The following is a 14,632-nucleotide window of genomic DNA, read 5'->3' as shown; positions in this document are numbered from 1 at the left end:
GGGGGGTGGGGGGGGGGGGGGGGGGGTGGGGGGGGAGTGGGGGGGTGGGGGGTGTGGTTGGGGGGGGTGTGTGGGGTGGGGGGGATTTTTTGATATCAATCACCACACCACCACCCACCATCATCATCATCATAGCATCATCATTCAAAGTATCATCATCATCATCATCATCATCATATCCTTCATTATCATTATTAATCATTATTTGTTATTATTTTCCAATTTTTCCCCTTTAATTTTTTGTCGTAAATTCGAACCCTTTTATACAGGATAAATTTTTTCTACTTAAACAAAGTATATTATCATGAATTTGTAATATCTATTAGACAGAAGACATTATTCATCAATTGGCTCGTGAGTTAAACCTAAGCATAGTATACTAAGCTGTATACTGCATACAGAAATGATTGGTTCCAGTTGCGTTAGCAGCGCGGAATTTCTAATTTGAACGAAATGTAATAATAATAATAATAATGACTTCATTGGATAAACACAATTACTACGAAACCAGTTAATTTTCATTATGGTCCATAAATTTAGTGGCCATAAATTGTTGGGTTAAAGGGCTGTTTAGTCATAATCACCACCACTTATTAGTCTTTGTGTGAATGTTTTTTTTTATGGGGTAGTATAGGCCCCGCACTGAATCCCTAGAGAAATCGTTGCTGCATAAGAAAAGACGCCCTATGTAATGATTCAATGCAAGGGGTCTATAGGACATCGGACATAAGTTACTTACCAAACCCTGCTCCATGTGTTTGTACCGGGGCGGGCAGTAACCGGACCCTTCGGGACAAAAGTACTGAAAACCCATCGCTGAATTCCAGCAATTCCGGCTTAAACAACTGCGCAAAAGAGATTACCTTGAGAGAAGCGAGGGGGACTTGTGGTGTTCTTCTGCTGGGTATAGAGTGGGTTACGCGTTTGGTAGACAATTGTTCTACCCAAGGCTACGAAACCATACTACTTCTAAATGCAACTTTTACTGTTCTCGTTTTTATTTGGTGTCTCTTTTTCTTCCTTGGTCTTTTCATTTTGGTTTTGGGAAAATCTTTACAATTTGGGTGGGTTTCGAAATTCATTATGGGGGACATTTGGTTCTTGGTGTCCCATAGTCTTCATTATACTACTTCTCGTTTAGTGTTGTATATTTATGGGTGTGTCTGGTGACTGTTATGGACGCGTACGGCCTTGGGTGTTAGCGCGGTGACACTCTTATCGGTATGTCACCTCCTGGTTGTGTAAGGAGTAGAGATGGCCCGAATTTCTTTTTTTTCTCTGAGATGCAAGATATAACAACAACACAACAAAACAAAAACACCCAAGATTAAACATTCTTTGGGGGATGGTCCTGGGTTCCGGGTGTCTTGTTCACAGCGATTGTACAAGATTTATTGGGTGTCTTGTAACCCAATGTTGTCTTTGGGTCACTTGGGTGTCAAGTTACCTAGCTCCTGAGTATCTAGGTCAATGGGGTGCTCCAGCTTCTTTGGGTGTCTTTTCTTCAAGAATCCTCACCAGTCCACTCGATTCGGGTTCTTCAATTGTTTTCTGATTTAGTGTTGTTTGTTCCGGAATCTCTCATCTTCTAAAGTGGCGGTAACTGAACTATGCGATACTGAAGCGACATGACTTTTTCTTCTCTTTTACCTATAAATAAGAACAATTTGATGTAAGCTTATTTTATAAAGGATTATATTTAGTAATGATCTACTCTTTTTCTCCCCTGTAGCAGAGTGAAACCAAAAATTTCATTCCAAGATTTTCAGATTGATAAAAAATAGGACTTCTTCTCACAAACTTCGTATTTTCAACACAAATTTACGGTTACTTACTATTGGTCGAACCTTTTCTAACCGACCGCCAGTAAGATTTCCCTACTTGATTGAACATTCTAACGATCAGAAGTAAGTGCCTTTATGATAGTGGTCGATACTAAAGGGTGGTCGATATTAAAGGGTTAACTGAATCTTTTGTACCTTGTTCGTGGAAGTGGTTGTTTTCGCTGATGAAGTGAGTAACCGTCTTCTATATCCTTGTGGATGCGTCCCTGAATTTTTAAGTCAGATATTGAATTACAATATAAGGTAATACCTCCATTTACCCTTAACGTAGGCAGTTATCAAAACCTGACCTGGACCAAATGTATATCATCGTGCTGACCCAATTTATGCCATTCTGAATAATATTTTGGTTAGCTCAGTGTTAGAGCATGGCACCGGAATCGCCAGAGCATGGGTTTCAAATCCCGTTCAATACTCAGAATTTTTTGTGAGTCTTTCAATTTGCAGCTGCATACGTTGCTTCATATACTGCAAGTATCAATTGGATATATTACAGCTGCAGTACAAATATATATTTCATATATATTCTTATACACATAATTTATATTCTTGGAGTGCAACCACATGAAAGAAAAATCCCGTGAAAATAAATAACAATTCACCATTGTCTATACATCGGTTCACTGGTCAAACACAAAGCGCTCAAGCGAGGCGCCAAGGTACTTTCAAGGATTATTCACATTTGAACTTGCAACCCTCGAACTGAATGCTTTGTGTTTGACCAGTGAACCGATGTATGGAAAATGGTGGAATGAAACAGCCGCTATCTTGGTTGTTCTAACAAGAGAAGCTCAATGAGGCATGCTATGCATAGTCAAATAACATGGCGGCTATGTAATTTATGCCATACCACTGACCAGATGTATGCTATATTGACCTCAATAGACCTCCTCTGCTCTGGTGTAATGTGTCCCATTTCAGACTACGTGTCATTCTAGAGTATCATTCCTTTGTTTATGGTTTGCGTCGGTCTGCACAATGAGAAGGACACATGAATATGGATACAACTCTCAACAAAGGAATATTCCATCTCAAGGAATGACACGTGGTCTGAATGGCAAACCTTACGCTCGAGCGGTTACATAGCCGAGGAGGGGAGGTCTATTGACTACCTCTCAATAAATAGGCCGTCTCATCTTGCACTTATCCTCCAGTCTCCTTCTCACTGTTCTTCCTCTGCCACCAATCGTTCTATCATGTCCATGTGTGATGAAGTCCGTAATGTTGTATATGGCCTCTGATTGGCCGAAGTGGAGAAACATCTTCGATACTCTAACCAGGGGGGAGCAGCAACCTTTTTGTCTCGAAATACCCGGGGGGAGACTCGAATAAACGTCGAGTTTTTTTGTGCTGGGTGTTTGTGTTACTTAAAGGATGTGATGAACTCGAGTGCTTTCTGTTCTGCTGTGTCTCTGCTAGCATAATTCATATCAAATATCTTTACCATACTGCGAAATCATTTAACAAAGAAATGATGCCACATAATACAGATTGGAAACATATTTTTATTTTAGCTGAAAAGTATTCCTAGTAAAAAGAATTAATGCTCAAGGGAATGACGCATGGTCTAAATGGGAAAACATTGCCACCATAGCTGAAAAGCATTCCTAGTAAAGAAATAATACTCAAGGGAATGATACATGTTTTGAAATGGAAAAAACATTGCACCATAGCTGAAAAGCATTCCCTAGTAAAAAGAATTAATGCTCAAGGGATGATACATGGTCTGAAATGGGAAAATATTGCAACATAGCTGAAAAAACAATCCTAGTAAAGAAATAAGTAATACTGAAGGGAATTACACGTGGTCTAAATGGGAAAACACTGCCACCATAGCTGAAAAGTGTTTCCTAGTAAAGAAATAATACTCAAGGGAATGACACTTTGACTAAATGGGAAAACATTGCAGCATAGCTGAAAAGCATGTATGATAACAGATTAAAACAAAAAAAAATACAACACCTACCTTGGTTAACAACTTTTTCCAAATGATTCAAATCTTCATCTTTTTTTCTCAAGCCTTCCTTTTTTCTTCCGCTTTAGAAAGTATTCTAGCTTCTCTGGTATCTACTGGCATGGACGCTCTGCAATCCTGAGGGGTATTGATAGAAGATTCTTGGTCAGCTTCTACTGTAGATTCTGTAGTAGCACAGATATGAGATAATCCTGAACTCTTACACACCCGATTCGTGTCTGCTGAAGTAGACACTATGGAGTCAAACCTTTTGCTAACAGAACATAGATCTCCTTCTTTCCTTATCCTTTCTTCATAGTCACGCGTGCGCGTGGACAACTGTAACAATTCTGAACTCCTATACACCTGATATCCTGGAGTGGAGTCAAGAGTTTTGTTAATAGAAGATACATCTCCATCATCCAATGTCCTTTCTTCCGTGCCATACGTGCGGATAGACAACTCAGACAATCCTGAACTTCTAGACACTTTGTTCTCGTAGGTAAAGTAGGGCGTAGAGTCCTGGATGTTTCTAATGGAAGATTGATCTTCTGCTACACACGTTGTATCCGCGCTGCCATGCTTGTGGATAGACAAATGTGACAATCCTAAACTCCTAGACACTTGATTTTTGTAGGCATCACCTTTAATGGAAATTCCGGAGTCTTGCACGTTACTAATGGAAGAAGATTGATCTTGTACTCGCCATATTCTTTCAACGTTGGCTTGCGCACAGGTAGACAGCTGTGAACTCGTAACCCCCTGACTTTGGTTGGAATCCATTGAAGCAGACGTGATGATGTTGCTGCTTGAAGAGATTGACTCTGTCGCCGTAAATGAGGTTTTAGCGCCAGCACAAGTAGGAAGAACCATTGGCTGACTTATCGGAATGGTCGCAATGGAGTTGGGATTGCTTGGAACCATGATACCAGAAATGGGATGCTGTAACGGTTGATTTACCGGAACGGTCGGAATGGAGTTGGGATTGCTTGGAACCATTATACCAGAAGGGGGATGCTGTAACGGTTGATTTACCGGAACGGTCGGAATGGAGTTGGGATTGCTTGGAACCATTATACCAGAAAGGGCGTGTTGTAACGATTCTAATGAGATAACGTTTTCATTACTAGCGTTAGTTGAGACTACTATATTAGTTGGCCGGTTCACATGAATGGAAAGAATGGAGTTGGGATTGTTGACACTTGAAGCAGTCATACACAAATATGCCCTCTGTAGTGAATCTAATGAAATCATACTCGCACTACTAGCTGGTGTTGCACAATTAGTAAACAAAGGTACTTCAATTGGATTAGGATTTACAAGAAAATCGGGATTGGACGCTGAGGAGTTCGGATCACTCTTGTTAGGAGCCATAACATAGCAATGATAATTTGTGCCAGGAAGAAGAGGAGGAATAGCGAGTCCAGTGTTTAAATTAAGACTCTGCACTGGTTGGTAATAAACTGATCCATTTCGTGTCACCAAAGATCCTAAGAACATTGGATTGGAGCTCAATAAATCGGAAAATCTAGACAGTGGAATAGATTGTGTGGATGTTGGAGAAAGAACATTTTTATCTTCCACGCTTGAGTTGGAATTAATCTTGAGTTGTTCTTGATGGCTTAACACTTCCGTAGAACTCTTTACATCTTTACATTCATCTAGAGAACACTCAGCAGTCTTTCCCAAGTTATTTTCAGATTTGTGTGTAGTTTTTGAGTTCAAATCTTTTCCTAAATTGTTTAATGATTTTTCAGTTAATGCGTCAGAAGATGGTTGAAACTCCATGTTTTTTGGTGATGGTATTCTTGAAGATATTTTTACCTGGGAATATTTTTCATTGAAAAGCTTCATACTCTCTGCATCCAGACTAGTCAAATCTATCGATTCTTCATTGTCCTCAAGTTCACTAACTTCACCATCTCCAACGCGATCAAAGTCACAGCTCATCTGAAGAGGTACATGGCCATTCCCATCTATTTTCTTTTTCCCATTTCCTATTTTTTCAATATTCCTAGCATCATGTGATATGTCCTCGTCTAGAACTGTTTCCATTTCATAGTATTTCCTTTTTTCATCTTTGTTCTTTGCCATATCTTCACTTTTTCTGAAATCTATGCAACAAAAAAGAAAGAAAGAAAAAGGTCTTATCTATGAATTTTTTCGTTTTATCTTATTTCGAATCATGGAAAACATCTTCAAATTCAAATTTTGAAACAAGGGACGAGGTTAAACCAATGATTTCGGTGGTAGGTACAAGCAGTGAACCCCTCAGAAACCTCTCGTAATGCTTGATACCTGATATTTATCAACAGTTTTCACTCCCGTACGAATAACCGCGATCGTCATTCGAATAACCGATATTGTTATTCGTACGGGAGTCTCGGTTCAGCGAATATTTATTGACATTTTTCACTCCCGTACGAATAACCGCGATTGTTATTCGTACGGGAGTCGGGGTTCAGCAAATATTTACCAACATTTTTCACTCCCGTACGAATAACCGCGATTGTTATTCGTACGGGAGTCGGGGTTCAACAAATATTTACCAACATTTTTTACTCCCGTACGAATTATTCGCGATTGTTATTCGTACGGGAGTCGGAGTTCAGCGAATATTTATCAACATTTTTTAACAACATTGGGATTTACGCAGCCCCCATCAACTATCTAATGGTCCGTCCCTAACTTAGTGTCGCGAAAGTGAGTTGCTCGCTACTGAGTACAGACTCGTCAAATAAGTTTGAATCAGAATAACATCACTGACATGAAACGCCTAACTGGTCTAAAAAAAAATATCGTTATTATGTTGGAAAAGAATACAGAGTTCCCGAGAAAATCGACGAAATTTTTGACTCCCGTACGAATAGCAAAGACAAGTCACCGTATGGGTGACGTACAAATAGCCACTCCGAAATTAATATTTTTTAAAACAAAATTCAGCACTATAACGACGCCAAAATATACAATACGAAGTATTTTTTTCTTTTGAAACGAAAAGAAAAAAGTACCTAAGCTTAGATGGAGAAAAAAAAAGTTGGAGTTCTTTACCTTTTTCGTCGACTTCTTTTGGTTTCTCTGAGCGACATTCTTCATCACCAAACATCCTATTTTCTTCTCAAGACTTTCTTCCTCTAAGATGTCGAAGAATTAAAAGCTAGTTTTTATCATATTAAGTGTTTTTAAGACTTTACTGTGCCAAACCAAAGCAAATTTTAGAATTTTTGCTCAAAATATTCAGCTTTGTAGAACTGGCGCCAAACACGATTTTTTCGTCTTCCCAAAACAGCGAAATTCTCTTAATTGAGAAGTAACTTTTTTAAAAGACCTTTCTTTGGTGGTTGAAGAGCAGTTCTGGAATTTTTCTTGGTTAAAAAATAAATTTTAAGAGAATAAAAACGAAACCAAAGTTGATGGACTTACAGAACATCTAGTGAACTAAAATGGCGGCGGGAAGATAGAACACGTGATCAGAACATGGTTTACCCAACAGGGGAGGGGAGCGTAGATTTGTCAACGAACATAAATAAATAAATAAATAAATAAATGAATAAATAAATAAATGAATAAATAAATAAATAAATAAATGAATAAATGAATGAATAAATAAATCAATAAATGATGAATAAATAAACGATATCATTAAATAAATCAATAAATTATAAATATATAAATAATCAATCATTTAATAAAATGCAAACAAACAGAAATGAATCAATGAATAAATGAATAGATGAATGAATGAATGGATGGATGGATGGATGGGTGGGTGGGATGGATGGGATGGATGGATGGATGGGTGGGATGGATGGATGGATGGGTGGGATGGATGGATGGATGGATGGGTGGGATGGATGGATGGATGGGTGGGATGGGTGGGTGGGTGGATGGATGGATGGATGGATGGATGGATGGATGGATGGATGGATGAATAAATATCAAAACAAGAAAAACCTTATGTTTAAATACTTTTATTTTATCAAACATATGTAATTTAAAGTGCCAGGTTAAAACCTTAACTTAAATAACTCAACAAATAAAGCTTAGGGAGTAGTTCATAACTAAGGGTGGAGGGGGGGGGGGGGGGAGGGGGCTACCTATGCAGATATTTAAGGAGACAGATATTGTTACAAGCAGTAAACATCATTTTTTTACCTATTGAGACATTAATGTGAAAACGTTTTTCTTTTTGTATTTGGGTTGGAAAATCCAAAAATATTAGGATAAGTATGTAACTGAAGAGTTGTATCAAATAGGACTGGTTGGTATTGTAAATGATTTATGATTTATATTGCGCCCTTTCTATATGGACTGGTCATATATTCCACATAGCCCCCTCCCCACCAACCTTAAATTATGAATGGCCCCTTAGTGGGAATAAATATCTTAAATACTTATGCAGTATCAAACTTGAAATAATAATTTTATAAACCTGTAAATAATGTTAGCTTATAAACTTAACCTCAATTAAATTGCAGGTTAATTATATTGCGAACCCTTACTAGTATTAACGAAACATTGGAACCAATTTAGCTGTAAAATTGTCCTTTTGATTTTTTTTTTTTTCACTACAATATCAGGGTCGCAAAGAAAGGGATCCCATAAGACTTCACACTGAATTTTGAAAGGATGCGTCACTGCGAAAATGTTTGACCTATCACACATAATGCAGTGATAATTGATCATACAGCTAATTTTGGTGCTATCCCAACACGCATCAAGCAGAGACCCTTGAGGCCACCGAAATATAAATCTTCTCTAACAATTTAAGCTTTGCATTGCATCTTTGGTTTTTAAATCAAAGATTATTGCATAACATGTTGGTAATAGCTGTCTATTATTTATAATGTCCTTGTCTTACTTTTATATATAATTTTGTTTGTGTGAAAATTATAAAATAATATGAATAAATAATATCAAAAACAAGAAAACAAAGTGTTTTAGTATGCAAAGGTAATCCAGCGTACTCTGCCATCTTAATACATAATTACACATCACAGACAACCAGCTAGAGATGGAAATATTGACCTGGGTAATTATGCTTCTGTCAATCAAATTTCGGAGTTTAGGTATTCTTTTGATATTTGATGCAAGCTAAAAACCACAACAAATGTCTCTAGGCTAAATTGAAGTCCTAGAATGTGTTATTATTTTTAAGATAATTGGACTGTGTTGGCTGAATAATAAATATGGGGGTTACAAAACATGTTGCAAAATTGCATCTTAAACCTCAATCAAATCATCTTTGAAGTGTAGTTCTAGTGCTAGTTGTCATGGTGATAATGGTTATAGTGATAGTGAGTGTATATCAACAACTTACCCCTCTAAGGGGGTGGGGTAACGTACAGTATGGATATTTTTTAAAACTACACAAAAGCCACAGGGCTCAACAATGCCCTTCATTTTCTCATTCCTGTCGTTGGTACTGGAAAAGGCTTGTACCACGTCGCTTCATAATGATGTGGGCAATTCCCAGGCCAATACAGATACCAATTGCAATCATCAAGAAAGCAATGCCTGCCACGGCACCTCCAGGCACTCCTCCCTTCTTCTTCCCCTTTTTACCTCCATGATCTGTTGGGCTGACGGGAGAGGAGGTGGGGCTGTCAATATCCATGGAGTCATAGAAGAATTTTTCAGCTTTCTTGGTCATTTTTCCTTTGCCTGTTGGAAAATACATCCTTGATTAAATATGCTTTTCAGTTATCATTAATGACTACTTTCACTGTTTTATCACTAATTACCAGGCATGTTCCACATAATTTCCAATTCTCCTTCCTGCACAGTCTTTCTCAATACCTCTATTGCTTCTGTTAGGTTCTTCTCTACTACTTCTTTCACATAAGGTGACGTGACGGGCGGCTTACCAAGAAGTGTGAACCAAATTTGGATGTACTCTGAGCTCTTTCCATTCTTTTTACAATTCAGGTCGAAAAATTGAAAACATTAATAGTTAATAACTTCTATATTTACAGTCGGCTACTATAATTGGGGCCAGCTATACAAGGAGAACCAATTAAATCGTAGAATATAAAAAACAATACATTCCAGCTTTGGGTAGCGGAGCCAATCAGAAACCAGCAGAAAACGATTGCCATCAAAGTTATCTTTTTATTCCCAAGAGAAAATGACAATGGTTATATCTTAAGTTCTTTACGTGTAACACCAGGGTCAAATTACAATATTGTCGTGCAGTCTAGGTTTCTGATTGGCTTGACTACCCAGTCTATCCAAAGTTGCAATGCAAATTTGTTTTCATTCTGCATTTTGATTAGTTCACTTGTCCAAGTGGCCCCGGTTACACTCGTGTGCGCTTACGAACAATTTTCCATAAACCATGCAAATAGCCTGTCTCATGGAAACGATAAAAATACATGTTACCATGGAAACAGTACCAGTGCATGATGCCATGATAATGGGTATTTGTTAAGAATTAATTCTTATATTATATACATACCCTAACATTATCCACTCTGAGATTTGAAACCCCTGCAGCTTTGGCAACACTGTTCCTAACGCCAACATTAAACTGAGTCTCATACTTGGACACGTCTCCCATTATGTCACCTTTAAAAATAATTGTTTTTCATATTCAATATTCGTATAATTCTAGACTTGAATATAAAGTTTGGCTTGCTGTGATTGGTCGAGCGACCAGTGATTCTGAGATGATTATTACTGCTCATGAAGTGATTATGAGGTATACTAAAATGTTTTTTATCCTGAATTTTGTCTTTTCACTGATATTAAAGGCTATATTTAACTGATAATCAATTAGCCTTATTCTGAGTTCCTTTCAGCTAGTGACGAAAGATAATTTTGAAAGTCATGATGATGGTGATGATAATGATAATGATAGTGATGATGAATAATTGACACCTATGATAGCGGACATGGGCTGGATTCAGTTTGATGAATGAATCAATCATTAAAGGGAAAAATCATGACCATCACCACTACTTATTGTCATTACTGTCATAATTATCATTGTGATCATCATCATCATTACCATCATCACTATCATCATCATCGCCATCAACATCATCATCATCACCATCAACATCATTACCTTCACCACCATCATCATAACCATCAACATCATCACCATCATCATCATCACCATCAACATCATCACCATCATCACCATCAACATCATCATCATTTACTATCACCATCACCATCAACATCAACATCATTATCATCACCATCAACATCATCATCATTACCATCATGTTTCATAATAATCACCATCATATCATTACCATCATCATCACAATCATCACCACCACCATCATCATCATAAAATATGGTCTTTGTACCTATGACAGTGATGATCATGTTGATGATGATGATGATGACAATGATGATGGTGGTGGTGATGGTGATGATGATGATGATGGTAATGATGTTGATTATGATGATACATGATGATAATAATGATGATGGTGATGATGATGGTAATGATGATTCATGATGACAATGGTAATGATCATAGTGGTGGTGATGATAAATGAGGATATTGATCATGATACATTATTATGATGATAATGATAAAAGATGGAAATGAAAAGGACAGCCAGCTTACCCTTCAGTTTGATTGAAATGACAGCCCGGTTATTAACAAAACATGGATTAATGTTGAACACAGAGAGTGGAACTGTTTCAGGATCGTAGTTGAAGATATTTATCCTGTGGTACCGGCCTGTTACCTGGTTATGTATATCAATCCTTAGCAACACATGTGACAGGTTGCTAAGGGTGCCAGCTAGCACATTCCAGGGCTTCTTTGAGAAATAGTACTCGCTAGTAATCTAAAGATGGCAGTTGAAGTTAATTAATCAGAGTGACCTCAACAGCAATGAATTAATAAAATCTTAATAGAATGGGGGTGAATTGCAACCCTCTCATCCAAGCCCCTGGATCTGTAGAGACCATGACATCACCCTGAGATATCTTTTGGGTGGTCTTGAATATTCCTTTAATGGACTACCTTTGGTGAGTTAGGTTACCCAACCAGTTGCTCTTCCTTAGTTTCCTACATATCACCCTTCTGCCACTGGGATCCCAAGAACGAAATATGCTTATATCCACTATATTCCTTCAATGGGCTACCTTTGGTGACTTGCTTTACTCTCCTGAGTCTCCCTTCTCCCTTATGCCACAGGGATCCCAAGAACAAAATATAAAAAAAGAAGAAAAGAGTTCTACCTCCTGTTTATATCCTCTGTGCCAAGTTTCCTTCTTTACTATCCACACATCGGCATCAATGCCACGCACTGTGGTGGACCCAGTGTATATCATTGCGGACTTGTTATTTGAGAAAACCATCTCAGATGAAGTCTTCATCCTAATATGGTGATCAGCTGTTTCTTTTCCTTCCCAGGTGTTATTGGGGGACAAGATAGTAACATTTTGACAGACAGACCCTGAAATATTGTAGATTACACCATGGGTGAAGTCATGAATCATGTGTGTCTCTCCGTAACTTTGGTGACGATGATCATAGTACTTGAACATGGCAATGTTACGATCAACATCATAATATTCCTGCAATCAGTAAAGAAATCAGTGAAGAAATGGAATCAACTATCAAACCAAGCAGCTCAAAACTGTTAAAGAAAACTCTTATACCCTCATATAAAAGACTGATTTGTTGACCATATTTAATGACTCTATCTCAACGCTGAAAACAGATTTCATCTCTGGCAAAGGTTTTCTATCCTTCATCCCAGCACAAAACACTCCCCTTGGAAGTTCAAAGACAGATGGTGGTGGTGGTCCTGGCTTGAAGGAAAAAAAGTCATACACATGGTAGAATGAACGAGTGGAATTTTCAGGAAGGCTGCCACCAGAGTGATAGGTATGGGTCGTGGTACCATTAATGGTGGCACGGACAACTTGCATATTGCCAGAACCATGAGCCATTGACCAATCAGGAATAGAGAAATAGTAATCGAGGAGATAAGAATGATTATGATGATTGATGCATGTCTGCCAGTGGTAGCATCTAAAAATAGAACAAAATATAGAAATAAATTACCAGGGGTGTAATTCAGGGGAGTGGTACAGGGGGTGTGCACCTCCCACAGATCAGCTGATATCTACTATGTTATTGGTTCTTGAGTTCGTTAGATGTGTTGTTTTCTCCCAAGCACTGAATGGTGCTTTTTTAATTTACAAGTGTAGAAACAGTTTTTCAGCTCCCTCTATTGCGGGATTACCGAAATGTTACGTTATTCCGAAAACAAAAGCTTCAACCATGAAAAATGAATAATTAATTAATTATAGATGCATGGTTGAAAGTGAAAGTAAATGTTTCTACTTCCTTGTAGTTTTTCATATAAATTTTTAGGATAACATAAGCTTATTATCGTACCGTACAAGAACACTATATGACGAGAGTTATTAGCTGAGCAAGCACTGAGTTCTTATTAATCTTCTAGACGAAAAAAAAATCAAAACTTTTTAAACGCACAAAGCGTGGTCAAATAAAATGCAAGGTTCTTAAAACTATTCTAAAATTAATAATTATCACCTTGTATTTTTCAACGAGTATTTAGGTTGTTCAGAAGCGAAAAATCATGAGTGGTATCTAATTTTTTCCCTATGATAACCTTTTTTCCTGTTTGTAAGGAAGTGAAAGTGTGAACTTTGGTCCCGTAATCACCATTCAAGAATAACGAAATACCTTTGTTTTTATCACTCTAAAAATTTAAATACTTAGCAGTAAAACTCACGATATTCCACGGACTGTTTCATTGCCGATAAACGTTTCGTTATAGCTGGAACCAAAGCGGAACAAGTCGGCCATTCCTTCAATTTGGGAACCGTTTCTTCCGAAGAAAGGGTATCGATGGATGTCCGTGATATTTTGCAGAGAACAGTTTCGATTCCCTTCATCGATCACCATCATCTCATTCTCATTGTAGTTATAAATGTTGTATGTGGACCTTCCATTCTTGATCTTCCTCAGGGCACCTTTATTTGCGTTCTTGTCATAGTATTCAGCATAGAGAACAGTGTAGTTCCTGTCAACAATATTCACTTCGACACTTGCTTCAAACGCCTCGGGAAAACTTGGTAATTTAGGTCCGTAATACTTGTTTGGGTTGGAAGAACAGAAAGGAAAGATGTTGCCGCTGATAAATTGTGGTGGAAAGACAACAAAAATAAGCAAAACGACTGCAAAAAGATGAGCCATGATTTTAGGAGCCTTGCAGAAGGTTTTGGACGTTACAACGCAACTAGTTATGTAACAGGACAGGACTGGACTGGACTTGAGAGCGTGGATCGAGTAACGCACCTGTTCCACCTGTCAGTGCAGAGAGTAAGTTGACCTAGTTAGACAAAATGTCTGCTATTTTGAAGTGTACTCAAAAAAATCACGATCAAAAAGTTAAGTTTTGAGTCTTTCCTAAATCAAAATCTCCCTAAAAATCCCAACTTTTTTCCTAAAAACAATTACATGTTGGGTTCCCTGTGTCAATGACGTCATATAACGTGAATTTCCACTCGTGTGTTCGGAAACCTATGACGTACTTCGTTAACCCTAGTCTCTCTCAATCACCTGAACTGCGAATATCCCATCTAGCTAGCCACAACCCTTTCTCAATCACCTGGGCTGCTAGTATCCCATCTAGCCACAATCCTCTCTCAATCACCTGGACTGCGAAAATCCCATCTAGACACAATCCTCTCTCAATCACCTGGACTGCTAGTATCCCATCTAGACACAACCCTCTCTCAATCACCTGGACTGCTAGTATCCCATCTAGACACAACCCTCTCTCAATCACCTGGACTGCTAGTATCCCATCTAGACACAACCCTCTCT

At 38.1% G+C, this 14,632-nt stretch overlaps 1 protein-coding gene across 1 annotated transcript; it reads right to left on the bottom strand.

Moving 5' to 3' along the window:
• Positions 1-7,753: 7,753 nt before the first annotated feature.
• Positions 7,754-14,068, bottom strand: LOC148907493 (uncharacterized). The gene is made up of 7 exons (XM_089036983.1): positions 13,536-14,068; positions 12,430-12,805; positions 12,007-12,345; positions 11,384-11,609; positions 10,256-10,365; positions 9,543-9,711; positions 7,754-9,462 (listed from the first exon to the last, which is right to left on the bottom strand). The coding sequence occupies exons 1-7, from the start codon at positions 13,997-13,999 to the stop codon at positions 9,206-9,208; spliced, it is 1,941 nt and encodes a 646-aa protein (XP_088893109.1). The 5' UTR covers positions 14,000-14,068; the 3' UTR covers positions 7,754-9,205.
• Positions 14,069-14,632: the final 564 nt, after the last annotated feature.

Source organism: Actinia tenebrosa, unplaced genomic scaffold, assembly GCF_029948245.1.
Source record: "Actinia tenebrosa isolate PJP-AT-01 unplaced genomic scaffold, QUT_ActTen_1.0 PGA_scaffold4__44_contigs__length_22323623, whole genome shotgun sequence".
Classification (NCBI taxonomy): Eukaryota; Metazoa; Cnidaria; class Anthozoa; order Actiniaria; family Actiniidae; genus Actinia; species Actinia tenebrosa.
The sequence above is the reverse complement of the archived record's forward strand: the minus strand, read 5'-3'. Positions and strand labels throughout refer to the sequence as shown.